The sequence below is a fragment of the Triticum dicoccoides genome, chromosome 1A (genome assembly GCF_002162155.2).
Source record: "Triticum dicoccoides isolate Atlit2015 ecotype Zavitan chromosome 1A, WEW_v2.0, whole genome shotgun sequence".
Taxonomy (NCBI): Eukaryota; Viridiplantae; Streptophyta; class Magnoliopsida; order Poales; family Poaceae; genus Triticum; species Triticum dicoccoides.
Window position 1 is genome coordinate 430,965,925 of NC_041380.1, and position 27,354 is coordinate 430,993,278.

General features: G+C 44.5%; 1 protein-coding gene, 1 long non-coding RNA gene and 2 pseudogenes across 2 annotated transcripts; 1 reads left to right on the forward strand and 3 right to left on the reverse strand.

Annotated features, from left to right (window-relative positions):
• Positions 1-568: 568 nt before the first annotated feature.
• Positions 569-5,611, reverse strand: LOC119277175 (annotated as a pseudogene).
• Positions 5,612-6,573: 962 nt separating this feature from the next.
• LOC119277181 lies at positions 6,574-18,730 on the reverse strand (annotated as a pseudogene).
• On the forward strand, positions 13,250-13,884 carry LOC119277201. Its single transcript, XR_005136984.1, has 2 exons — positions 13,250-13,380; positions 13,465-13,884. It is a non-coding gene; the product is annotated as an uncharacterized LOC119277201 (long non-coding RNA).
• LOC119277193 lies at positions 16,913-18,097 on the reverse strand. Its single transcript, XM_037558437.1, has 2 exons — positions 17,453-18,097; positions 16,913-17,342 (listed from the first exon to the last, which is right to left on the reverse strand). Exons 1-2 carry the CDS (start codon positions 17,630-17,632, stop codon positions 16,980-16,982), a joined length of 543 nt encoding a protein of 180 aa, XP_037414334.1. The 5' UTR covers positions 17,633-18,097; the 3' UTR covers positions 16,913-16,979.
• Positions 18,731-27,354: the final 8,624 nt, after the last annotated feature.

The window sequence follows — 27,354 nt, forward strand, 5'->3', positions numbered from 1 at the left end:
TTGCATAGGATTTTTGGAGGATTTGAACCCTTAGGAATTTTTCCTGTGATGCTCGTTTGATTCGTAGGATTGGCATCCTTAGGAATTTTTCCATAGGATCCATTTGTACTACATTTTGAAGGAAAATTTCCATCCACTCAAACCTCTTTGTAGAATTCCTTTGTTTTTCCCGCGCTATCAAACATTCTTTCAAATCCTGTAGGACACTATGGGACATGCCATCCTATTCCTTCATTTTGACAATCCTGCGAATCAAAGAGGCCCTTAGTGTTTCCTTTGTATAGTTCGCGGTAATTAATTAAGATCCTCCAGTAATAGGCGCCTGTAGGAAAGTGTTTCCCAATATCCTCTGGATGTCGATTTATTCGCTCCAAAATATACCATACAAAATTAATTACTAGTATCCCATGACAGGATTATGTCAGTTATTGCCTCATCAGACTACTACTTTCTTACCAGTAGGGATATATGCGTGTGCATTCATAGAGGTGAGAGTTTGTACTGTTTTCTTGAAAATAAAAACATTAAACATGCTAATAATTTTATCATTTTGGCTCGCCAGTGCATATTGATAACTAACATAGTTTTAGCGATGAGCAGGGAATTGGATGAGGAGATGCAAAATTCTTGAACTCTTACATGTAAAACCAGGAGCAAACAGAACTTGTCTGGGATAACTAACATAGTTTTAGCGATGAGCAGGGAATTGGATGAGGAGATGCAAAATTCTTGAACTCTTACATGTAAAACCAGGAGCAAACAGAACTTGTCTGGTGGCTGAGGAATGTGGCATTATCTCAAGGAATGGTCATCTGATAGGCACTTTGAGATGGGATCAATTGGTATCAACAATTACTGACCAATGATCATCGTGTTGGCATTTTTGTTTTGTCAATGTCACAGTCATATGATTAATCTGTAGAAGCAAGGAAACACAATTTGGTCAGATGCGCATTAGACTTGAAATATATTTTTTGGTGGCAACTAAAAAAGATATACGGTGAATACCTGCCAATGTTGCTTATCTTCATAGTAATGCCACCAATTATTGATTGTTGTGACATAAGTGTTCCTAGGGTAGCTTGAGCATTTGATATCACTTTATCCATCTGCAGCACCATTTGGTGTAAACATTGTTGCAAAATGAAAATGATTATCGATGAAATAATGGTGCATGCACCTGTTAGAGAAGGGGTTTCATAGAAAGGTCCAAATGGCAAACCTGAGATTATTAAGGTATGGAATAACTCAAGGAAGAATAGAACTGTGTCTTTAATAATTACAGTTAGTTGCGGAACACCTTAGCAGCATCACACCAAATAAACTAAAGGAAAAAGGTGAAAAAAGACAAGAATTTCAGAATGGTTTGGGGATGCTGTTCTGTTGCCAATCAAGAATGCAATATCTATTTGGGATTACGACTAGGGTTTTCCCAATTTTGTTACTCGGGTGGAGAGCATAACATGAAAAAACTGCTTGAAACACCATTTGTGGTCGTGCATGCCACTCCATATTCCTCGGTCACCAGCAAGAACAAGCACTTGAATAATATTTCTAAAATCTGAATGTGTCCGCCTGCACAACAAAACATAACTTATAAAAGTTACATATCATCGAAATAAAACTGGTAATGCAAGTCTTCATGTTCACAGAAAATAAATAATAATGCAGTTTCTTAACTGTATATCTGACATATCTAAACAAAGTTACACAATCACTCCAAATTTACCAAGATAAATAGCATCTTCCTAGGAAAATACAGGGACACAAATTCTAACAAAACCATGGCATTAATTCTGCAGCACAATAAAGGTATAATATAACTCACTGTATGTTATAGATATTGAGGCATGATTAAGGTAACTTCGGAGCATATGGGCGTAAAATAAACACAAATGTCAAAACCTTTCGGATTTTATCTGCATCTAATTCAGTTAAACACAACCATTTTTGCTAGGCACATCCCTCATCAGAATATTTGCAGCTAAGAACATGTCCACATAGTTGAATGCATAAATAATATGAAGCATAAAAAATTGGTTTCAAAACACACATTTCAGTATCCAAACAACATAGTGTTGTGTGTTTCCATGTAGATGTAAGCAAACCTGATGAACCAAATGATATGATACGAAATCATTTTCTTTTTCAAAGTAACAGAGTTATAGAGAATGAATACCACATCAAAAACTGGCAGTGTATGTGTGGTCAGTTTTGCGACAGAGCAATGGATGCTCCACATCCAAACTTCAATTAGTTTCCACACATGGAAATCCTACTAGTTAAAAGACAGTCATTTCTCTAGAACATCGCACATATCACACATACTCTTCCCGCTTACAAAAGTGCGACAACGATCGGACTGCGCACAACATGGGTCACTGCGACCCAGCTCAAACTTCCCTCCATGAAGTTTGAGCTCTCACTGTCAGAGCTGCTCACCGTCAGACTATATCTAATCTTTTGTCCAGCCTTGGAGAACACCAGCGTCTCTGGGTAGACTCGCACTGTAAGAGATTTGGGGATCTCCATCTTCAGTGTGTATATGGAATTTGATGGGCCCACGTTTGTCACAATTCTGTGGACTGTGAACGGCCTTGTCTTGAGTGGCACCGTTATGGTAGGGTAGTTGAGTTGTGCTTCAGGTATCTTGGGAAGTATTTTGCAGGACAACCTCGGGTCACGCGTAATGAATGCCAAGTCCTGATCACCAAGGAGAGCACATATGTAGCCGGCATATTCAGTAATGCCAAGGTCATACACAAGGCCTGGATCAACTGCTTTTGTAGGGTTGACATGGCCAGCACCCATGGCGTACGCGGTTGCCCTCTGATGCTGCTCGTCCAAGATCGGGCCACCAGTGCTGTCCATGATGTCAGCAGTGGTGAGGATGGCTGACTTGATAGCAGCAGCAGACCAGTCAGGATGGCAGCTCTTGACAAGCGCAGCGACACCACTGACATGTGGAGTCGACATGGACGTCCCTGATTTTATGTGGAATGACCCGGATCCAAGCATGGTGAGTGGTGGCCATGCAGCAATGACGTTGAGCCCAGGTGCCAATATATCTGGCTTTAGCACACCGGGGCTGAACGCGCTGGGACCGCAGGATGAGAATGCCGCGACCGTGGGAGATGGACGGACACCAAGGACAGTGTTCTTGCATATGACTTTGGCACTGGCTTTGCTTGTTGTCCTCACATACTCTGTGATATTGTTGCCATCAGCCACAGTCACCTGCACCACATTGCCATAGTCCTCGAGAAGGGTGGTGAAACCAGCAGCTTTCATGTTTATTAGCACTACACCAGCCGCCCCAGCACTGATGATGCCACTGATGTCGGTCTTGTTGATTGATGGCCCAGTGTCATTCATTGGTCCTGTGCTATGGCAAATCACAATTTTGCCGGCCACATTTTTTCCAGGCAATGATTTGCAATGCTTGTTCAAATGCAGAGGAAAAGATTTGGGCTTGGAGCTTGAGTTTGTAATCTGGTTAAAAGCCTCTCCATTGATGCGATTGCCGTTCCCAAGCTGCACAACAGTCTCGAAGCTTCGGTCCACTGAGCCAGCTGCAACTGTGAGCAACCATGGTGCAGAATTTGCAAGAAATGATTTGGGTCGGTTATTCCCAGCTGCAGCCACGACAACGATGCCCTTAGCTACTGCACTGAGTGCACCAATGGCTACCGGGTCTGCACTGAACTCAACATCGTAAACAGGGGCGAGGGAGAGTGAGAGCACATCAACCCCATCCTTGATAGCTTCGTCTATCCCCGCAACGATGTCAGCGGAGTCACACCCACGAAGCGTACACATGCTGTACATGGCCAGATGTGCATGTGGAGCAGTCCCGGCTGCTGTGGCCCTGCCGAGACCCTGGGCCGAGGTACCACTGACAAAGTTCCCAGCAGCCGTGGACGAGGTATGTGTCCCATGCCCTATGACATCTCCAGAGTCATTGACGGTGATGAACTTCGCACCAATCAATTTGTTATTGCAATGGGCAGCAGCAGTACCATGGCATGAACCCTTCCACTTTGATGGAGGTGGCGGGATGCCACTGTCATCAAAGGAAGGATGCGCCGCATAGATGCCGGTGTCGACTACACCGATTATGACTCCTTCGCCATAGTTGGTGTCCCTCCACAGCCCGGCATCTTTCTCCTGTCCGAGAAACTTGGGAGTGTCGAGTGTGAGTAGTGCTGGGGCGCCAGAGATGGTCTGGAAACGCCCGCACAAACTCTTTCCTCTGGGACACCATGGCGAGGTCGGCTTTGGTGAGCCTCACGGCAAACCCCGTGAAGACCTCGGTGTAGGTATGGATGAGGCGTGGCTCATGGGAGCCGGCGAGAGGCGTTGGCAGGAAAGAATCCTGCCACCAGCGGTGGTCGTCCTCGCTGCCGGCGTCGACGGGTGGCCTCAGCAGCACAATGTATGTGCGATGGCTTGGAGAGAGGCCTGCACCTAGGTCGTCGCATACCGCAGGTGCAGGAGCATGAGGGTGAACGAGAAAAGTGAGATCAGGAGATTGGCGAAGGATGCCATGGCTGGAGCTGCGATTCCGAAAGGAAGCTGGGGGTGACGCCAATGTGCGTGAGCTTGGTGCGTGAGGAGGAGAGGTGGTGCTGGTGGTGCTGGTGGTGGAAGGAACCGAGAGGGAGAGAGGACGACCGGGTGGTGGCGGCAGCGCACAGGATCTTCCTCGACTGGAAGGGGGGCACGGCACGGCGCAGAGCAGCAAATGCGTCTTCCTCTTTCGCTCACTCTACCTCGGTTGGATTTGTGAGAGAAAGAAAGATGGGCAGAGCACAAGAATGGCTTCGGGGCCTCAAGTTAAATGCTGCGTGCTGAACCTTCAAGCCCTAGATGCTCCTGTGCCTATACGTGACGTGGGTCAAATCAGATTGTTCGGTCTGGTTCGTCCTTGAGCTACATGGCTAGGGAGAGGGTCGTGTCGTCTGTGGGGTGGCTGGGTAAAAGATTCCAAACGAAAAGGCTTCCTGCACTGCGAGACGCCACAGAGTTCCACCGAATAATCTTTGTATCATGTATCTAATCACATCAGGGGAGTGGTAGAGACAGAAAGCTAAGGTAAGAGTTTCGATCAACATATCTGCTAGTCCCTGCAAAGCACACAAGGGCAAGGCTATCCTTTATAGACACCGGCGTGTGTCGAGCTTGCGCTGGTGGAGAGAAAGCCTCCAAACAAACAAAGGTTCAACCGCGTCAGCACGCAGCTTGCAGAGCTGATGGGAAATGGTGGAGGAGGGAACAGGGAAGTGACCCAAAGGGAGAGAGGACTAGTCACTAGTGGCGGTGGTGGCCTGGTGGTGGGTGCACTGCAAGAGAGAGAGGTTGAGCTTCCGTGATTCCATCTATGGAAAAAGAGGAAGCTATAATGCTGGCGGGTGGTGGTGGAAGTGACCGAGAGGACGACGCTACGTGTCGAGTGTTGCGCTAGCCTGGTTTCAGTTTCAGCTAAATCAAAATCAAAATAGCGGGGCGGGACAAGGTGTTTAGGGGAGCTAAGCCATGTTTAGTGTTTTTGATTTGATGAAAAAACCGGTAGCAAATCAAAGCATTAGGATTTGGAAAAGAGAGGAGGGTGGAGCTCAGCTTGCCTGGCGAATTGGCGATGGATGGTCTGGACGAGGCCGGGACTCGCGCATCGTCGCCTTCGTGGCGCGGAAGCGGAAGCAGCCGGCGCCTCCTCGCCGCTGCACAATCCTTACTCCACCAACTCGCCGGCGCTGCGCCTGCCGACCCCGTGCGCTCCGCCTCAGACCCTCGGCGACCAACTCCTGCCGCGACCTTCGGGCCGGGGCGCCGCTCTGCGTCTCCCGCCCGCGCCCCGCGGCCCCACGCCTCCGACCCGCGCTACCCCTTCCGCCGCCTGCGGCGTTGACGTCGCCATCTCCATCCATGGCCCGGGCCTTGGGTGGCTGGAGATCCACCGGAGGGAGAGAGCAGGGGAGAAGTGGATGGAGTTGTGTACTTGAGACAGAGTGCCTCAGCACAAACTAGAACATGTGCGTCCAGAAGAGTCACCCTGCCTTAATTCCATGAATGCATTCGTATGCAATGAGAATATTTTTATTTTATTTTTATTTTTGCGTGGAAAGTATGCAATGAGAATATTATCCGACACAAAAGCACTTCTCGTCTGTTCAATCACCTTCGGCAAAATAACCTTTGGGCACGTGATTAACATTTTCTGATATTATCTTATAGACCATATTATACTACATGCTAATGGGCCGAAACTGAGTATTCTTGATTGAACCATCTACCTTTGGAACTAAGACAATAAATGTGTCATTTCAGCCCACCCACATTACTCCCAAATTCGCCACCTCCAAAACTTCTTTTACCATATCCAGCCCAATCAAACTCCAAAATCTTGCTAGTTAGGATTACTAGTTTGCCCTTGTCACTAAGACCTTTCATAGTGGGTGGTATCATAATGCTACTATCTCCGTAGTGCGTAGTATCATAGGTTGGTATCTTAGATGACCCAACACCTGAGGTCTGATTAGTGACAGCTGCTCTGAGGTTCATGAAAATGAAAGTTTCCAAAAGCATAAGCACAAGCCGATGTGTAATTGACAAGTGGCTCCAGCCTACATGCTCCACTTGTCAGTCTCATTGTATTGAAATCATTTACCTTTATTGAATATATACTTACAAACAACACATACAAGTACAAAACTGTGGTAAAAAATGATACCTTAATTACCTACAAAGAACACACAGCGTACACCATTAGATACCTTAACAGTTTAATTACCAAGGACTTCACCAGCACTACTCTGATGATTTGGGGAAACCAGAAAGCTTTTCTCCAATGACGCGCTGTGCTTCGACAACTAGCCTCTTGACAACTTCCCTTGCTGGTACAATCTCCGTGATTAGCCCAACACCCTGGCCAGCATACATGGCCATGCTATCGATATCGCCTGTTGTTGTCGCATTAGGAACAGTACCAGCAAACCGATGTATATCCTTGTGCTGGAATTATGAAACCATTGCTTAGTTCTCCATTATTAAGTTCTAGATGCACAAGTATGAAATGTGCATTTAAGGTTTGGAATGAGTGAACTCCTCTACTGAGCTCCATCTTGTACAAACAGCATAATAGATGGCCATGATTAATCACAACTATGGTACATTACAAGTTCTCCTAGAACTTTTGTTTTTCAACCTATATTCAAGTAAAAAGGGCAACCTGGTGCATGTAGCTCCCGCTTGCGCAGGGTCCAGGGAAGGGTCCGACCACTTTGGGTCTATAGTACGCAGCCTTTCCCTACATTTCTGTAAGAGGCTGTTTCCAGGACTTGAACCCATGACCTCATGGTCACAAGGCAGCAGCTTTACCACTGCGCCAAGGCTCCCCTTCTTCAACCTATATTCAAGTAACATGACGAAAATGCACATTATATGCCCAGGAAACAGACCCAATTTTAATTAAAAAAAACAGAAGTTAATAAATAATCATGGTCATTTTGAAACATTTTGAGATCCTTTTCCCCAAGGATCATATCAATGAAATCATTCTGAGCTGGCATTGCCATTTAAAATTTGATCGCTTGAGCTATAACTTGCAAAGTAGCTAGGTTCAGTTGTGGGGCTTGTTTGGCCCTACATTGGACTGGGCAGCCTTTCCCGTGTCCAAGAGCTCCTAAAGTTAGCTGACATGTCTAAATTGACAAACAGTTTCAAAGGTACAGCTTGAAGACTCATGTTTCTCACTGGGAAGTAAACTTCCCCAAATTAGATGCCTGAGAACTGAAGTTAGCCAACCAAGTTCTGATAAAGCACATTCACTCATCACTGTGCCTATATACTGTGCCGGGGTAAGACTTTTAGGAGTAAAGTACTGTACATTACTGGTCAAAATAAGAAAACCAGAAAAGGTCATACCACAGATGGTTTCAACTTCTAAATGCAGAATGAGGGTGTAAATTAAAAAAAAAAACTAATACATACCACACCATGGATGATAGAATGACCTATAATAGGCTGATTTTCCTCTGTTTCATGATCTGGAAGATTCTTCCACTAAACATAGAAAGGTGTCTTCAGGACACGTTGTGGAGCACCAGGCCATCTAGCACGCCCGAACACAGTTGTACAGTCCGTGCAATTCATCTCAATTAGCTTTTTCTTATACAGCGGATGCGCAAAGCTTTCCTCGGTGGCTACAAACCTGAATATTAAGGAATTTCATAATGCGGAAACCAGAACATGCATAAGTATAAAGAAAAGCTTTGCTTGACATAATCATAAAAAGGCAAGACTGAGCAAGTACCTAGTTCCTAAGCAAACACCATGAGCACCAAGTGCCAATGCAGCAGCGTAGCCACGGCCATCTACAATTCCACCAGCGGCGATAACTGAAATAGTACTATCCGAAACTAGATCTACTACTCTCGGCAGCAATGGTAGCAGACCCTCCTTTTTATTCAAAGAAGAAAAGCTGTTTGAGATAAAAGCCCATGAAGACAATTAAATAGAAACAGACTTGCAAGATGTGTCATGCTTCCAAAGATGACACTACAAAAGGGGCCTTAAGCTAAATCAGTAGCCTGGACTATATCACGGGCACATTGTGTAGATTCTTATTGCATGCGTGCTTGCTTCTTGGTAAACTGCCTAACAGCATTTTAAAATATTGAAGCACAAACAAGATGGAAACAGTGTGTAGTGACTTTACTTGACCAATCACATGCCCCCCTGCTTCACGGCCTTGAACGATAATTCCATCTACACCAGCTTCCTTAGCTTTTGCTGCCTCCTCAAGGTTACCAACCTGTTCAAGTCACAAAGGAAAAAATAAATCTAAATGTGCATAATCAACAGAACAAGTGCAAGGACTTACATGCTCATATCATCATCATAGAACACCAAAGCCTTGACTACAGGTCATGCATTGCCACTTATTGTGAATTTCTTCGCACCAACAAGGAGTTCATTGAAACCTGAATAGTCTACATCAGATGCTAGTCCTAGTTGTTCATCAATATTACAAATCACCCCATGATCCCAGCAGTCCTAGGAAATTGGAGAGAAATGAGTAATGAGCATTTTCCTATAAACTCAACTTTATGTTCACTACCTATAAGAAGTATTTCTTTTATGAAAAGGATCACATTCTAAAACTTGACATAACAGTACTGTAGTTTCTTACTAGGCCTCCAAAAGAAGCTTATGAATTTTAAATGTACTTGTTAGAATAGCTGCAAGTGTGCACTGATAGTAGAAAGCTCTGATTTCTTTGTTGGAAAGGCTGAAAATACTACCTCTGATCCATAATAAGTGTTGCAGTTTCGAACTAACCACAATTCAAAACTGCGACACTTATTTTGGATCGGAGGGAGTATGATTTAATTAGCTATATTCATGACTTCATGGTTTGCTGCAGAGACAGAGTCCATATAAGAAACTCTAGCCCCTTCTGTTCTTAGTCCAAATATCATTGTGAGAGACCAAATTCTGTTGGAAGTCTCCATCTGTCTATATACATAAAAGCCCATTCCGTTGTTGTTCATTACATTTGCACCAAAACCATTGAAGAACACAACACTTGTTTGAAGTTGGACATATACAGAATAATGACCAGTCAACGTCCACCGCCCTCCAATGATTTAGCAAGTTTGATACATACCATTCACAAGTTTTGACTAATTAACAAAGGTGTTAAGCAGCCATATCTTAGCTAACGGCCACCGGACTTTGCACTCTCACAACTGTCAAGAACAAAATGATTTTGCTCCAACAAATTCTATCTAATTAGTTGGGCACTATTAGTCAGGAGTGTGAGTAGGAAGAAAGAGTCCAGTCTAGTACCACAATGACATCACAAATGTTAATTACTGAAATTGGAACGAACATAGACTAGGCAAACGCAATCAGACAAGTAAAGTGGTAATATGAACGGCACAACAAGTGTTAAGTACAGTTCAGAAAATAAGTGTTAAGTAAGGGTGAATAGCTCCCATGCGACGTCGTTGGTGTGAACTGTCTCTCATGCGACGTCGTTGGCTGTAATAGCTTGCATGCGACATCTTCGTTGGAAAAAATAGCTCCCATGCGACACACCATTTACGCGGCTAGTTGGCTGTCCGTTAGGCTGAGATTTGGTTAGGACACTGGGGGTTATGTGCTCTGACTGGTGGGGTCCACCTATGGCCACGTAGTCAAGAGTCAACCGTCCACGACTCGACCGGTGACTGTGTGACCGTGCTCGACTCGCCCGTGCTGGACTGGGCGAGCGGCGCCACCGTAAGCATCTTCTCCGGCAGTGGTTTCTTCTCCGCGGTGGTGGAGCGCATTTCTCGGCAGCGGCAGAGCTATTGCGAGGTGAGCCCGAAACCCTAGTCCCACTCCCCAGAATTTTGGGGGATCTGTGGCCTCATGCTGCCCTCTGTTTCTTGGCGATTTAGAATCGGGCTCCATTGGATCCGGGGGTTGTTTCTTCTCCGCGGCCCGGTGGTGGAGCGCCTATCCCTGCAGCGGCTATTGCGAGTGAGTATTTTCCAAACACTACTCCCATTCCACTGAATTTTGAATAAATCTGTGGCCTCATGCTGCCCCTGTTGCTTGATTGGATAGGAGATGGAGCGAGGGCTAGATGAGATGGAGCGAGGAGACGGGCTGCCCCGAGGAGACAGTGCTTCAAATCGGTAATGCCACCCTCTTTTCTTGGCGATTTAGAATCGAACTCGATTTGGTAGTGACTGCCGCCGCTGCCTGCCATTGACAAAACAGGGGAGGTTCAGGTTCTGCCACCACATTCGCAATTATAGTGGAATTTTTTCCCTGTAAAGCCAAGCTCAGTGATGGCAGTGTCCAAGACATTGATAGAGATACCACCGTGAGGTTGGATGTCGATTTTGCAGATGTTGATCCCCAGGAATTGGAGATCATGAAGGAGAAGGCCGTGGGCAATTTGGTGGAGAGAATTGGGGAGAGTATTGTTTGGGGTCCAGAACAAGAGGTATCTCTGCAACGTTTCGATAACTATAATGGTGAATATGTGAGAATTGAAGATGGAGAATCCATGGTTGCTGAAATTGATCAGCAAGGAGGATGGGCAAGCAAACAAGTAACATTTTATGCAGAGCTAATTGATCTGCAAACTCATTCCAGAGTTGGTTATGTGCCATCAAAGATGGCTGCACAGATGGAAGATGATGAGTGGGTTTCACAAAAGAAGATGTTGGCATTGTTGACTGAACCGACTATAGTAGCTGAAGATACTGGGATTGATGCAGATGGAGAGGAGGGAACCCATGGTGCTAGGAAGATTGTTGTTGACTGGAATGTAGTAGAGTTGAATGAAAAAACAGATTTGGTCATTACACCAATATCTGACATTGATATGGCCGAAATGTTTGGCATTCAAGTTGATGACAAAGATAAGGAGAAGGATGACAGTTCTTTGCCAGCTGAAGGTAACACAGGCCCTAGAAATGCAAATGAGGATGAAGAACACCTGATGAGAGAGGCTGCAGATGTTGTGGATGATGCAGATGATAATGAGCTGGTTTGTTTGTATGACAAAGAGAACCCAGTTATTGAGGTGGGAAAGTTGTGGCCAAGCATGAAGGAGTTTAGGATGTCTTTCAGGACCTATGCAGTGAAAAAAGAGTTTGATGCCAAGACTATGTGGACTGATCGAAAGAAATTTTATGCTCGGTGCAAAGGTTATGATGGTGGTGGCAATCCTTGCAAATGGTACTTGTCTGCCAGACTACAACCTGATGGAAGTACAGTAAGGGTAAATCAAATACCACACCAGCATACATGTATGACCACTTCACAGAGAGTTTCAAAGATGACATCACAGCTTTGGGTTACAGAGAAGATTACTCCTATTTTAGCCAAGACTCCAAACACTACTGCAAAGAGGCTTAAAGTTGACTTGGAGAAGTTGTACCCCATCCAGCTGCAATATACCACAGTGTGGAAAGCAAAACAAAGGGCCATGAAATCATTGTATGGTGACTGGGCAAATACATTTAGGATGTTGTATAGTTTTAAAGCAGAGGTGGAGAAGAGGTCACCTGGGAGTGTGGTGGAGATAGATACAGAGGTAACAGAGGATGGCAAGGTTTTATTCAGCAAGTTTTTTATGTGTTTGAAGCCTTGCATAGATGGATTCAAAGCAGGTTGTCGTCCATATTTGAGCATAGACTCATCTTTTTTGACTGGAAAGTGGAATGGTCAGTTGGCTGCATGCAATGCTCTAGATGGACACAATTGGATGTTCCCAATTGCAATAGGAATGTTTTAATCAGAGACAGAGGCATCATGGATATGGTTCATGATGCAACTGAAAAGATGCATAGGGCCAGTTTCTCCTTTGGCCATCCACATAGATGCATGTAAAGGGTTGGAAAATGCAGTAAAAAGTCTTTTCCCCCATGCTGAGCAGAGGGAGTGCTTTGGACATATGTGGATGAATCTGATAAAAAAATTCAGAGGAGATGAATTTGGGCGCATGTGGCCAGCAGCAAGATCCTACACCAGACAGACACATTCCTATCACCTTGGTAAGATATTGGCATCATGTAGTAATAATGAATTTGCTTCATGGTTGAACACCCAGCATTCTCTGTTGTGGTATAGATCAGGTTTTAATACTGCCATAAAATGTGATCATATCAATAACAACTTGGCAGAAAGTTTTAACAACAAAGTGAAGCATTTGAAAGACTTGCCTGTGCATGACATGGTGGACCAAATAAGGATCATGATCATGCGTTTGTGGGAGTTGAGAGGAAAAATTGCTAATATTTTGGAAGGGGACAAGCTTCCAGCAGTGGTACAACAGGTGGTCAACAGGAGTAGAAATCTTTCACATCTATCTGTTGAGAAATCTTCCTTGTGGGGTGCTGAAGTTAGAGATACAAAGAGTGGCAAGAGGCATGTGGTAAATACTGAGTTGCATGAGTGCACTTGCCAAGAGTGCCAACACACTGGAAAACCATGTGAGCATTCCATACTTTTTTTGGCATCTAAACCCAGGTTAAATATGCACCCATATTTGCATGAGTATTATTCAGTACAAAAATTCAAAGCTGCATATGCAAGTCCAATTCCTGCACTGACTGACCAATCTCAGTGGCCTGAGGTGGAAATAGAATTTACCTTGTGTCCCCCTGTCACTAGAAGAAAGGCTGGGAGGCCTAAACAGAGCAGATTCAAAGCTTGGTTTGAGAAAGGTGGTTGTAGTAAGAAGGGGAAAAAGGAAAAGGAAAAGAATGATAAGCCCAAAAGGGCTCAAAAAGGTAACAAAAATAGGTGCAAGTTGTGTGAGGTACTTGGGCACAGAATTGGTTCATCCAAGTGCATCTACACTCCTCAGAGGCCAAAGTATGTTTATGTTACTGTTTTTGCAAGTTTTTGATTTTGCTACTTGTTCTAGTATCTGACCAAGTCAAATGCTTTATTTTTTAGGAGGAAGCGTGCAGAAAAAGCCCCACCGCTTGTTGTTGAACAATGCTGGCCAGTGAAAAAAGCAAGACTCAGTGGCTATAGAAGGAAGAGCACTAAGCAGATAATGTTTGGTGACAAAGATATGGAGCTAACTGAAACTGTTACTGCTGAACATGAGCTAAGTGTTTGTGTTTTGGACGATGTGATGCATACTGAATCTGTTTTGCAGACGCTAGGGCAATCTGAAACTATTGCAGATGAAGCAACTGTTGTGCTGCCATTCGAATCTGCTTTGACAACTGTGTTGCCATGTTTGGAGGTTGTGCTGCCAAGTGTTGAGTTGCAAACTGAAGTAGTTGAACAATGTGTGCCATCTACTCAATCTGCAGAAGTGCAAACTGAAGAAGTGAGACATGGTCAGGTGCAAAAGTTGAGGGGGCCTAGTGGAGTTTGCAAGGGGCCAAAAAGCAAGAGCATCAGCATCAACAAACTATGCGCCGTGGAACCAAACGGTGGAAAAAAGCAGAAGAAATCGAGTGGTAGAAAGAAGCAAAAGAAATAGAGTCGAAATCATTCAAATTTGATGTGAAAACTTAAGTTTGTTGTCATTTGATGTGAAAACTTATGTTCTTTCATGTGATAACTTATGTGCTATGATGTTGATTTGACTTGAAATAAAATTCAAATTTGAACCGATATTCAAATTTGAACCTATCTCCAATATTTTTTGAGTTTATTTGTTTGTTCTGTGATGTTGCATCGTTTTATGTACTACTATGCACTTTAGTTCATAAATCCAACCCTTTTTGTGAATTCCAACTCATAGTCACGGACAATGTTGTCCAAACAGGCTCCAAAGTAAGGGAAAACGGCCCCATTTCTAAGCAAGTTTTTTTCGACCTTCTCAAAATCACCCAAAAAAGATTTTCTTAGCTTATATTATACCTATATAGGATCAATACGAAGTCTCACCTTTTTTTGAATAAGTATTCATATTATTTAATTTATTTTTGAAAAAACACCCTTTAATACAAAGTTAGCAATAAAACAAGTTTAAAATTTTTAAATGCAAAAATAACTTCAGATCCTCCTTAGTCACTCTAAAATGAAGCTAAGGTGATGTTTTTGATTTTTTTGCATTTTCAAAACCTCAAACCCTCTTCTCACTCCTGTGAACTCCATGCAACCTCAGTCGAGATAGTCCAATTTGTGAAGGTTTTTTCAAGCAAAGATCATTAGATCAAGTTTATCATTTTATATCATAACTATGTAACATAAAAAGGCTATATGCGCAGGTTTTTCATTTTTTTAGATTTTTTTGAATTAGTTATACACATTTGAATGTTCGGTCAAACCTTTCAAAACCCCGTTGACTGCCGCCAAACCCCATGTAACCCTAGCGCCAAACGTCCACCGTCGATCTAACCCTAACGCCAAACTGCGGCCGTCGGATAGGCCTTCTAGAAGGATTCCGTGGGGGCGATCCGTGGGCTCCAATCTGATTGGCCACCGTTTTTTCTCTCTGACGAACAGATAACGTTGAGCGGGGGATCATCTAAGTGACCGTTGGGCCGAGTGGATCGGGCCCGGCAGAGCCTGGCGTGCGTGCGCACGGCCGTCGAGAGGGGGATGGGCTGCATGCGAGAGGGTCAATGACATGTGGGCCATCCCTGTCCCATGCATGCCATGCAACGTTGCAGCCTAGCTATTCTTTGCTCGTGAACACCTAGCCCGCCATTGCATGCACGCATCGACGCAGTAAAGCACGGCAGGGGCACAGCGTATAGGTACGTCGCATCTAAGCTATTTTAACAAATGCATGTTTGAACGAGACGGACGCGTCGGTGGTGCAGATGTGGCGCAGCTCCTTTTTCAGTGTCACGCGCGGATGAACGGGCCTGTTTCCCACGCGGCGTCACCGCCGATGCAAGTGCACGAAACGATGCAACTCGCCTGGATGCTCTGGCCGCCGTTTTTTGAATTAATGCCCGCAATTACTTATGCCAGTGCGAACGGAGAAGAGAAAACGATCCAGAAGGCACCGTGTACACATTGACCACAGCTGCAACGCGGCTATAAAAGGGCACCATTTCCTCATCCTCTCACACTCATCTCTCAAGCCTCCTCCCCTTCTTCTTTTCGAGCCAAATCTACCACTCGAGCCACCATGCAGTTCAACGGCCCTACCTACCGTCGCCCTCGCACCGTGCCGGAGAGGCAGTACCCGGCCGGAGTCGTCGTCGAGAATAGCCTGAGGGTGTGGGCCATCTCTAGGTGGAGGGGCCCTAGAGAGTTGGCTCGCTTCTTCCTCCAAGCCGGCTACCGCCACCTCCCTCCGGGCACTCCGCCCATGTTCCACCTCCACGAGCAGTACGATGGCAACGCCAACGGCCTCGTCATCGGCCTCCACGTCACCTTCACCAACCCCTACGACGCTCACCACCTCCTTGGCCAGGTGTTCTGGTGTGGATGCGAGTTTATCGCGTTCACGACCTACAACATCTTCACCAACTTCCACCACATCTTCCCTCACCCCAACGGCATGCACAGCCTCCCCTACCAGATGCCGGAGAACGACGAGTGAGGGGCCCAAGGAGGAGGGGCCAAGGAGTGGCAAGGAGGAGGGGCCAAGGAGTTGTTCAAGTGCGAGTCTTCTATCTATCTAGTTTGTGTTTGTGTTGGTTCGGGTGTGTGTGCCCGTGTCTTCTATATATCTAGTTTTAATTATTTTACTTTCATGTTTTATGAACTATATGTAGTGGGGGGATGCCCCTCTATATGTTCTATCTATCTATGCTACTAGGGTACCCGATGCCCCTCTATCTATCTATATGTTTTTTCGGTCCTAAAGTTTCTCCATTGCATTTTATTTATGTGGCCATGTGTACTAAAAAATGCACTAAAACATGATCCAATCATAGAAGTTGTTGTTAGCACGTGTCTAGTTAATTATCTTCCTTTTATGTTTTATGCACTATATGCAATAAAAATGGCGCTTCGTTGAAATAAACTAGAACCAAACAAATGCAACTTTTTTGGTTCACAAAGACTACAAGTTAGACTGCTAACTAGAACCAACCTTTTGTTTTAGCCGAAACAACACGTACGGGGCCCTACAATCGGACACGATAGCTTATGCATAAAAATAGCTCAAATAATTATCAGATGAGTTATCTAAAAAAAGGTGAAGGCAGGAAACTTAAAATTTGTAAAATAACCTAAAGCCGAAAAGATATATTGATGTTAATGACCGTGTGCACTTTTTTTTGCACTAGCTACACTTCTTTTATCAACGGGCCTGGGTATGTTCTATTCGGCCTGGGCCCTGCGTAACTTCTATATGGGCCTGGCCTTTTCGGGCAACTGTGGGACGATTTTTTTTTCTTTTTCTCCCTCTACCACTGAAACTGAAACTGATGACTAACTGAAGAACTGAAAAAACAAAACAGAGTGAAGAAGACATGCCGAATTCGTACAGCGCAACACTTTTATTCAAATGTACATATCATTACGATTACAAATGATGCCCAATCTATTCACTTACGACTAATTATCATCACATAAACAAATGCGAGACCAATTACACAAACATAAAAAAATGCGGCCATCAGCCCCATCAAATTGCCATGCTTCTGCAATTCGATGAGTTTCTTCATCTGCTTGTTCAGCTTCTTCAGCTCTGCCGTCACTCCTGCATCCCCCACAGTAGCACCAATGGAAGGGCGGGCGCCCCCGATGGAATTGCCAGATCCAGGGGCCCCGGATCCAGATGCGCCCGATCCAAACTTGCCCAACTTCTCCGCCTCCAACGGTAAATCGAGCTCCCCTGATGCACCCTCCAGTTGAATCCGCTCTATGTACTCATCTAGCCACTCAAAATGGGTGTATTGCTTCAATTTCTGAAATCGGAAAGATGAACCCTAAATCCCAAATCCGATGGGGAAAAATGGGCAAATATGAAATTGGGAGATAAAAACCAAAATTGGCATATTGAGAAGTAAAATCTCACCTTTCCCTGCTCTGGTTTGCTCTCGCATTTCACGAATTCCCGCCCAAGGTTGCCATTCTTGTCGGTCGTTGTGACTAGCCGCTTCAGGGGTGCGATACGTTGGCATGCAGGGCATCTTGTCATGGGCACTGCGCCATAGCGCGGCCATGAGCGGCGGGAGGCTGAAGCGGAGCTCGACATTGCTAGGTCGCGGCCCGGAACGGCGTTGCTGCGCGTCGTCGCCGGAGAAAAAGAACAACAACGGTCGGGGAGGGGGAGGGGGGAGGATGGGCTCGGGTGCTGCACGGCTCGGGGCACAGCTCGGTGTCCTCTTGTACCAATGCTGACCTGGATAAGTTAGTGGGTCCCACGCTGTGGGTCCCGCTCACCTGACCAATGCTGAGTTGGATAAGTTAGTGGGTCCCATGCTGTGGGTCCCGCTCACCTGATTCGAGTTTTAAACATGTGTCTTTGGATTAGGCAACAGTGTCGCATGGGAGCTATTTTTTCCAACGAAGATGTCGCATGAGAGCGATTACACCCAACTACGTCGCATGAGAGACACAATTCACACCAACGACGTCGCATGGGAGCTATTCACCCGTTAAGTAAGCGCAAGCCGCAGCCGGGTTTATCCATTCCGGTGAAATGTCCTTCAGCTAAAGTTCTCACCTGATGCAAGACCTTGACGCCGGCGCGGTGGGCCTCGTCGACCCGCTCCTTGGGGAACTCGCCCCAGTACACCTGCAGCACGGCGAGCTTCTCCTCCAGCACGACCCTCAGATTCTCCTCGTGCGGGAAGGCCAGCACGATGGCCGCCCCGAATGGCTTCTCGGTCAGGCTCCTGGTCCTCCGTATCAGCTCCCTCACGTGGTCCGGCGCCGACTGCAGGCAGGTAGGGGGCTCCAGGGATTAGCCAAGACTGACAGAGCGCATGTAAATAGTAGCAAAGAGGGTAGGAAAGTGGAGGTACCCAGTCAGGAAGGCGGAGGAGGCCTATGGCGCCAGCGTTGGCGACGGCGGCGGCGAGCTCCGGGCCGGAGATGTCGGGGCCGAGCGGTGCCTGCACGACGCCGTAGTCGAACCCCAGGACGCCCTTCCACCCCATTTTCTTCCTAGTCTAGTGGCGCAGTTCACGGTGTATAGCCGGCCGATCCTGATAGTCGCGGGAGTTCTGCCGGCGGCCGGTGGCAGGCGGCGGATCCATAAATAGGCCGTAACGATGAGCCGTGAGCAGCCAGCGAGCTGCGTGCTCCAGGGGCCGGGCGTCAGCGGGGACGTCACCGCGCACGGCGGCTGGTCGTGTTTCCTCCACATGCCGGATGGATAAGAAGGGCTGCAAATAAAAGTCGTGAGCTAAGGGCATCTTCAACAGTTTGTATGTTAGCTTATTGGTAAAATATGTCATGTCATTTATTATATGACACATCATCAAAAATCTCATGTGGTAAAATCTATCAACAACTATCTTACAACCATTGGAAATGCCCTTATGAGTAGCCGGTGAGTCGGCTCCACTTTGACTCGAACTCGTTGACTAATGAGTTGAAATGGGTTTCAATTTGAGCTCGTTAACAGATTGAGTTGAATGACTCGAGCTGACGAGCTACTCGTTTACCTTGTTAACTGAAATAGATATGATGTAAGTACCAACATTGTTGTGATTTGTGTGCACCAAGTGTCATTTGACGTAAATTGTTGATTGTTATAATTGTGAAGAAAAGTACGTGTCTACTAATATTTTTTAGATTAATTACATACATGATACATACATTTTGTCATTTATAGATATAACGAGTTAAACGAGCTAGTTTGTGTGCTACACGAGTCAAGTCAAATCGAGTTTGAATCTAAGCTTGTTATGTTAAACCAAGCCAATCAGCTTGAATTCCAGCCCTATGGATACGGGAGGTGACACTAGTTGTATTCTGGACCTAATTGTAATTTTATCTAGAGTTAGGGTCCTCCTTGCATGTTCTAAGAGTATGTTTAGGATTTTCGGGGAGAATATCGTACGAAAACTAACATTCGGTGAAAACCACAAGAAATAGATGTTTAGAAGTTTTGAAAAAAATCTGAAAATAATATGGGATGTTAAGAGGATGATGTTTTATTGTCACGCAAAATTTTAAGTTGAAACACATTATGCGATGTGAACTATGAAAAAGACAAAATCAACGATGAATAGTGCTGAACAGTAATATCACTATTCAAGGCTGAATTTGTCTTTTTCATAGCTCACATTTCGTAATGTGTTTCAATTTGAAATTTTGTGTGGCAATAAAACATCACCATCTAAACATCTCGTATTTTTTTCAGATTTTTTCGAAAGTTTAAAATATTGTTTCAACGAAGTTTTCATTGAATATTGGTTTCTGTGTGATATTCTCCCAAGATTTTTGTGTGTTTGGGATTTCTTTCTTGTATCCTTGGATGAACTTCCGTCCAATCATGTTTGCATTAGTGGGTTTATGGAAGCTTGTGTCTTGTCCTTTCATTCATGGTTCCATAGGTGAAGCAGGAGAGGTTTGTGCTCTCCCTCATATATCTTCCAGGTGCCTAAGAGCAATTTTAGCAAAGTCTTCATATTTTCTATCGTCATATAGGATATGAAGCGCGTTTCATATAGATATTGATGTCATGGCGAATCTGCACAAACACACAATCTCCCGGACACGCAGAAATGTTGCATAATTGTTGGATTTGGAGGGACCTTTATAGTATCCTCTTCTCTAGCGTGTGAATCAAGTACGACCAATATAGGAATTCATCATGGGCAGGGGCGGAGCGTGACTAGCAACCACGGAGGGGACAATTTCAACTAAAAGCAAAATATGCACACAAAAAAAATGTGCCTCATTGATGTGAACTTGGGTCTGATCTTTCGATGAGAGAGATAATTGTGATTTTTGGGTGGGACTTGACCCTCATGATCCGGCTACCAACCGTATAGGGAGAATCGTACACGACTGATATCCACGGCAATCGCTGAACCAACTCCACAGTGTTATCAACCGAGCCAACAACACGTTCGACCTATTCACGAAGGATTTTTTCTGCAAGCAAATCGAAGAACATGCAAGAAAATAATAGCCAAGCAATCTTAAAATTGCAAATATGCGAGATGAAATAAATCTCACAAGATGGGGTTTTGATAGGATGTCTTGACAGTTGCACTAGCCGCTACGAGTGAAGACAAATAAAAATAATTAAGACTAAACTTTTCTAAACAAAACTCAAGTCTAAACCCTAACCCAGACTAACTATTTATTAAAGAGTGGCTACCGTCTTTTGGTGGGCAGACGCAGGGCTCGTACAGAGGCCGGATTGCTCGAAAAGACCGACTTCTGATTTGGTTGACAAGACGTGGCCCAACTTGATGTACGGGCCCACTAATTGATCATCGTATCGCTAGCTCCTTTGCACCGGCTCGTGTACACACGCATGTGTGATTGACGCAAACAAGGCTGCCTCCTCCTTCCTTTTTTTTGAAAATCAGTACAGACGTAGGGCCTTGGTTGATTGTATGAGTACCAACATGCATATGAAGGATCCTCAAAAAAACATGCATATGAAGGGACGTGTGCATGTGTATGCATCGTGTAATCTTCAACACAATCTCTCATCTTCATATTTATTTCACAAATGCCTTCAATAATTCTATAAAGGAAATAAAATTGTGTAGTATTTTTTGCCCCTAATAATATAATATAATATTATAGAATTATCAATGGAAATTACCTGAAAAATGTCTCGTGTAATATAGTATCTATGGTGTCTATGCCCACATCATCCTCCCTTTCTTGAAAACAAAGCCGTCCTCAGTTTTCATTTATCTGGAACACATTATAGAGCAACACAAAAATAGATACAACATATAGGCAGTCCCAAAGGCGTTAGCTCATGAGGGTGTGAAAAAATTATAATAGCACCATTATGAATATCATGATAAATTTTATCCCTCAAAAATTCTATATATGAATTATGGGAATGCAAATGAACTATCTGAACACGCAGTACGTCCAGATCAGAAGTTGGAACACTTAATGGATAAATTTCAGTATTGATAGAAAGCATACTATACGTAGTATGATCTGTTGATTTAGCTTTGTCATTATGTGTTATTTCATGGGGGGTCATAGGAAGCAAGGTAATGGTTTTTCCTTCAAACACAAGAGTATACGAATTTATTCTACCATGATGATCAGTAACACTATTATCATATTACCAAGATCGACCTAACAATAAAGAACAAGCTTGCATAGATACGACATCACAGTCAATGTAATCATGATATGAACCAAGTGTAAAATGTACTCTCACACGACGTGTTACCTTCAACTTACCATATCGTTGAACCATTGGATATAATATGGATGGGGGTGTCTCGTACTTGTGAGGCAAAGCTTCTGTACCATCTCTGTACTCACCAAATTTTGCGGCTCCCACCATCAATGATTGCACGAACAGAATGCCCTTTCACAACTTAGTTTGAAAAAGATTATGGCACTGAGGCATCTCAGTATGCCCCATCTGGGCACTAAGTACTTGCATTGTTACAAGACTTGGGTATTTATATGCCATCTCAGCATTAATATGTACCTCCTTCATGTCATGCTCCTTAGTGTCACCTAAATTATTAGCAGCAAGCATAGCATGTGTATTTTCATCCAAATCACTAGTAGAGGAATACTCACCATCTTCCCGCACAATGAATGAACGTTTATTTGAGCAATCCTTCATCAAGTGCCTGCCACCTTTGCATATATGACACTTCATGTCCCTTGTGCGTCCAAATGAAGTGGTGGGTGCTGGAGACATTGCTTTCGAAGCCTTAGATGATTGTGGAGCTGATTTTGAACTACATGGGTGTGCACCATTGTTCAACATAGGTGGTGTTGCCTCAGTAGTGGACGAAACAGTAGGAGAGGGTGTCCATGATGAGCGACGACCTGCATAAAAATTACCTTGACCCTTGTTGTGTCGTCCCTATACTTCCATTTCAGCTTTGCAAGCAAAATGAAACAAACGAGTAATAGAATTTTACTCCTTATAGTCCAAGATATCCCGAATATCCCGACCCAAACCACCTAAAATCTCGCCATCATAGCATCTTCGGTTTCAACTAATCCACATTGCATTAGGCCAGTTTGCAATTCTTGATAATAATCCTCTACAAAACTACTACCTTGTTGTAAACGTTGCAATTCATTTAGTTTATCACGAGCATAATATGAAGGAACATAACGTTGTCGCATAGCTCGTTTTAAAGCACCCCAAGTAGCAGGTATATTGTTCGCATTAACACGGCAATACTCACTCCACCAAATAGAAGCAAAGTTTGTACATTCACTACTGGTTGCCCTAACTCTTTGGTTCTCAGGAATATCATGACATGCAAATTTTTTGTTCAACTGAAAGTTCCCAATCAAGATAAACATCTGGATTATACTTACCATTGAAAGCAGACATAGTAAATTTCATTTTAGCACTAGAGTGGTCGTAATCTCTAACATCATACTTGTGTGGACCACGTGCCATACCTTGACGGTTGAAACGTAGTTGTCGATGAGCACGGTCATTGTGGTGGTCGTCCTCGGTGTCACCAGAAGAATCCTCATAGTTGTTCTCATGTTGCTCGGCGATACGAGAGGAATGGTTGCAGCATCAGTGGTAGTAGCTGGGTGTTGTGGATGACCAATGGGCACACGTCGAGCTCGCGGAGTAGCGGCAACACCCGTGGAATTGTGAGGAACAACATTGTTGTTGACAGGAGGTGCAGTCCACAACTCGTCCAGACGTGACAAGACTTCTTGTAGATGTGTGTTCGCAACACCTTGTGCATCCTCGATGGACTTGAGCCTCTCTTCATCCACAATCCGAGCACCCTCAAGTTGGGCGAGACGCTCGTTGGTGACTTTCACATCCGCAGTGAGGCCCTCAAGTGTGGGTTTATCATGTGCCATTGTTAGTGAAATATAGAAAAACACAATGTCGAATCCCTATCAACTAGTAGGGCGTGGTGGAGAAAAATCGCTCACACCCAAGCTTAGTATCAAATTGTTACTTGTTCTTACCAATGCAACGTGTGGTTAAAAGTGCAATCATGCCCTTAATCGTATTTTGATGTTGATGACAACATGCATTTTGGGACTAATCATGTTTATCAAGTATATCTCAGGATTATGTCTCAAGGGCCGTGTGTGGATCATGACTACAGACAAAAAAAATATCACTCAAGAGCAAAGATACAATACAAAGACTTTTCGGTTTGTTCTTGAGTATAGGGATCCCACACTATTAAGAGGGGATCATTGGACTTCGTGAAAGAACTTGCTTAAACCCACAAAATATCCTCACACATCATCTATGTGTCATCTCAAATTCTTCCAGTAGCTGGTGCACAAATTCTGGTATGATTCTAAGCTAGTAGGGTCAGTTATCAACGGACGACCGATTGTCTACAGACGTCCGGCCACTCACAGCCGGCCGGGCATCCGGTTCTTCTCGGATGGCCGGTGCATCTTCACAGAATATATATTAGCGGATGTCCGGTCCCACCGGCCGACTGGTCACCGGACGACCGTTCCTTTCCGGATGTCCCGTACAGTCCCAACAGAATACTTATTAGCGGTTTTCCGGCTCCACCGGACGTCCGATCACAGGTCGACCGACGTCTTCCGAACGTCCGCTGGCTGTGTGTCTCATGCCTCTTCTATATCCTGGTAGGTGTTCCAGCGACCGGACGACCGGCCGCCCGGCCGGACGTCCGGTCCAATCTGAGTCACCGGTTGTCCGGTACCCACCGGACGTCCGTCAGCCCCTGTGCACTAAGTGGCTCCACGGTCTATTTTGCACTATCACTATATATAGCCTTCTCCCTCCCATGGGATAAGGTTGACCATTCACTTTGAGCTTACTAAGAACACATCTCACTCCCTCTCTTGACTCCCTACAACAAATCCTAGATCCCAAGGGATTTGGGAACAATTGAGAGAAGTTCTCCAATCAAGTGATACATCCACTCCTTCCCTTTCTTCTCACCAAAGGAATTCGTGATTTGAGCAAGTTCTTGAGCATTTCCCAATGTTCTTGTTACTCTTGGAGGTTGGAGACTCCTAGGCGGTAGGAGTCTTTCGGAGAGGAATCGACCATTGTGATTACCCCCAGAAAAGTTTGTGAGGGTTTGGAGACCACCCCAAGGTCTACCACTAGTGGTTGAGAAACGCCTCCGTGGTGTTGTCTCAAAGGGAGAGCCTTCGTGGCATTGGTGTGCCTTCGTGGTAACATCCACCTCTCTAACGGTGACGTAGCTTCCCTCCAAGGAAGTGAACATCGGCATACATCCTCGTCTCCCAGAGTTGCGGTTATTCCTAACCCTAACTCTCTACTTGTGGTTACTTGTCTCTTAGCACTTACTTATATCATATTGTGCTTGCTTACTTATATACTTGTGTTACTTGTTTATCTTGCCTAGATCTTAGCATCACACTTGCAATTGTTAGGCTCACTTTCATATTCCGCATTATTGCCTAAAATTGCTAAGTAACAATTAAAATTTGTAATTGTACCTATTCACCCCCACCCTCTAGGTCCATCTTGATCCTTTCAATTGGTATCCGAGCCTCGTGCTCTATTCTTGTGGCTTAATCGCCCTAGAGTGAGAAGAACCCCGATGGGACCCCCTTGTTGCAGATCCAAAGAATACGGGCGCGGCTTCCACGGAAGCCAAGTCTTTCACTTTAGAGTATCTAGAACGAGCTCTTGCTAAGCAAAAGGAGGAGCATGATGCCTCTCTTGAGGCCTTGGTCCAAATGAGGATAGCCACACTAACCTCGATGCTTGCACTACCTTCTGGTGATGCGGCCTCAAGGCCAGTTGTGCCTACTCCTTCACTTGGCCAACAACCTCCTAGCAATGAACACTCCAGTGTTCCTTGGCTTTATGCAAGACCTCAAATAGAGAAACCCAAGTATGACCCTCAAGGCAAACCTCCTTCACTTGATGAAACTGCCGATTTTGCTTTGTGGATAGTTGCTATGCAGGACCATCTTCGATATGGAAATGATGAGATGTTGGAGATCTTGGAGTATGGCTACCAAGTTGTTGATCCGAAGAATCTTACACCAAGAGAGGTATATGACAAGAATCTCAACGACACAGAAACCATGTGCATAAGAAGAGGTATGACTGACAAGCAAAAGAGACCATACATACATATCACAAGTACCAAGGAATTATGGGATAGCATTGTGAGAACCAGGACCGGTACCTCCACTCTCCGGCTTGCTCAATATGAAATTGCCAAGGGTCAATTGCAAGACTTTTGTATGGAGAAATGTGAATCTCCCAAGCATCTTATTGAGCGTCTCATGACTCTCACCGCTGACATCGAGTCATGTGAATGTGACAAGACACAAGATGGATTCAACTTGACTAAGCGTTTTCTCGTGGATAAGTTGCTTCATGCTCTTGCTCCATATCATCATAAAATGGTGTGGGACATAAGACAACACCATGGATTTAAGAAAATGACTCCGGATGACATCATACCCACCTTCAAATTATTTGAAGAGTCAAAGGAAAATGCTATAAAACATCTTGCAATGCATGGTACCTCAACATCAAAGATCAATTTTGCATTGAAGGCCAAGCATATATGCGAAGATGAGCAAAGTGAAGAAGAAGATGATGATGATGAGGAGGATGGTGATGAGGTTGACTCAGATGAGAGCCCGTCATATGAAGACATTGCTCTCTTTGTTAAGAAGTTTAGCGCGGGAAAATTCAAGGGAAGATTCTAGAAGAAGAAAGTGAGAAAATGCTACAACTATGAAGAAACCAACCACTTCTCCAACGAGTGCCCTTATGAGAAGAGAGAAGATAAACCAAGGTTTCCCAAGACCTTTCCCAAGAATAAGTTGCCAAATCCTTTGAAATCCAAGCTCAAAAGAGGGATGGGAAAGCAATTGTTGCACATGAAGAATCCGATCCAGATGATGTTAGTGGTGTTGCCGGAGTTTCTCAAGATTCTCAAAACACGTTGAGGCTAGTCAACAAGAGTGGTGATGTTGTCACCTACAACTATATGAAGGACTACAAGGGCAACACTCACAAGTTCCTAATGGCAAAGGCCATGATTGAAGATGGAAAGGACCAAAGCTCTCTTGACAAAGTCAAGGTGACCCCATGATCAGACCCTCCACTTCACTCCTCCTACTTCTTGTGATGAGTATCTTGATGCAGAGGATAGTTATGAGGATGATGATATAGATGATCCTATGCTTGCTAAACTAAATAAGTTCATGTGCTCCCTCAAAGGAAAGAAGCTCACTATGTTTCGTATGCTTATGGAGATGGTGAGTAAGCACACCATCACCATTAAGGAACTCGGAACCCTCATCACAGAGGAAAAGGAAAAATATGAAATCCTTGAGCGGAAAGTCCAATATGAGGAAGCACGAAATGATGAACTATGGTTGAAAATTGGTGCAAACATTGATGTTCATACTAAAGATCTTGCCTCCTTGAAAAAGGCTATTGACTCTTGTGAAGAGTTGATGAATGATAAAAGTAAGCTTGTGAAGTCTAATGCTTCTCTCTCTAAGGATTGTGAGCTCCTATCCATGCCCCTCAAGACTAAGGAAGAAGAACTCACCATTCTTACAAAGAGTTTTGAGACGCTCAAGCTTACTTCTCTTGAAACTCTAGCCAAGGCTTACTCTTCTCCTACTCCAATGTTGATGCTTGTACTACTAACTCTAGTAGTGATCTAGCATCTATTCTTGATGAGATTCACTTTCTCAAGGCTCAAATCGAGAAAGGTCTCATGAAATGTGCTCAAGGGCAAAATAACCTTAATGAGATATTGAGCCAACACAATGAGCTGTTTGCCAAAGAGGGACTCAGGTTTGACCCAACCA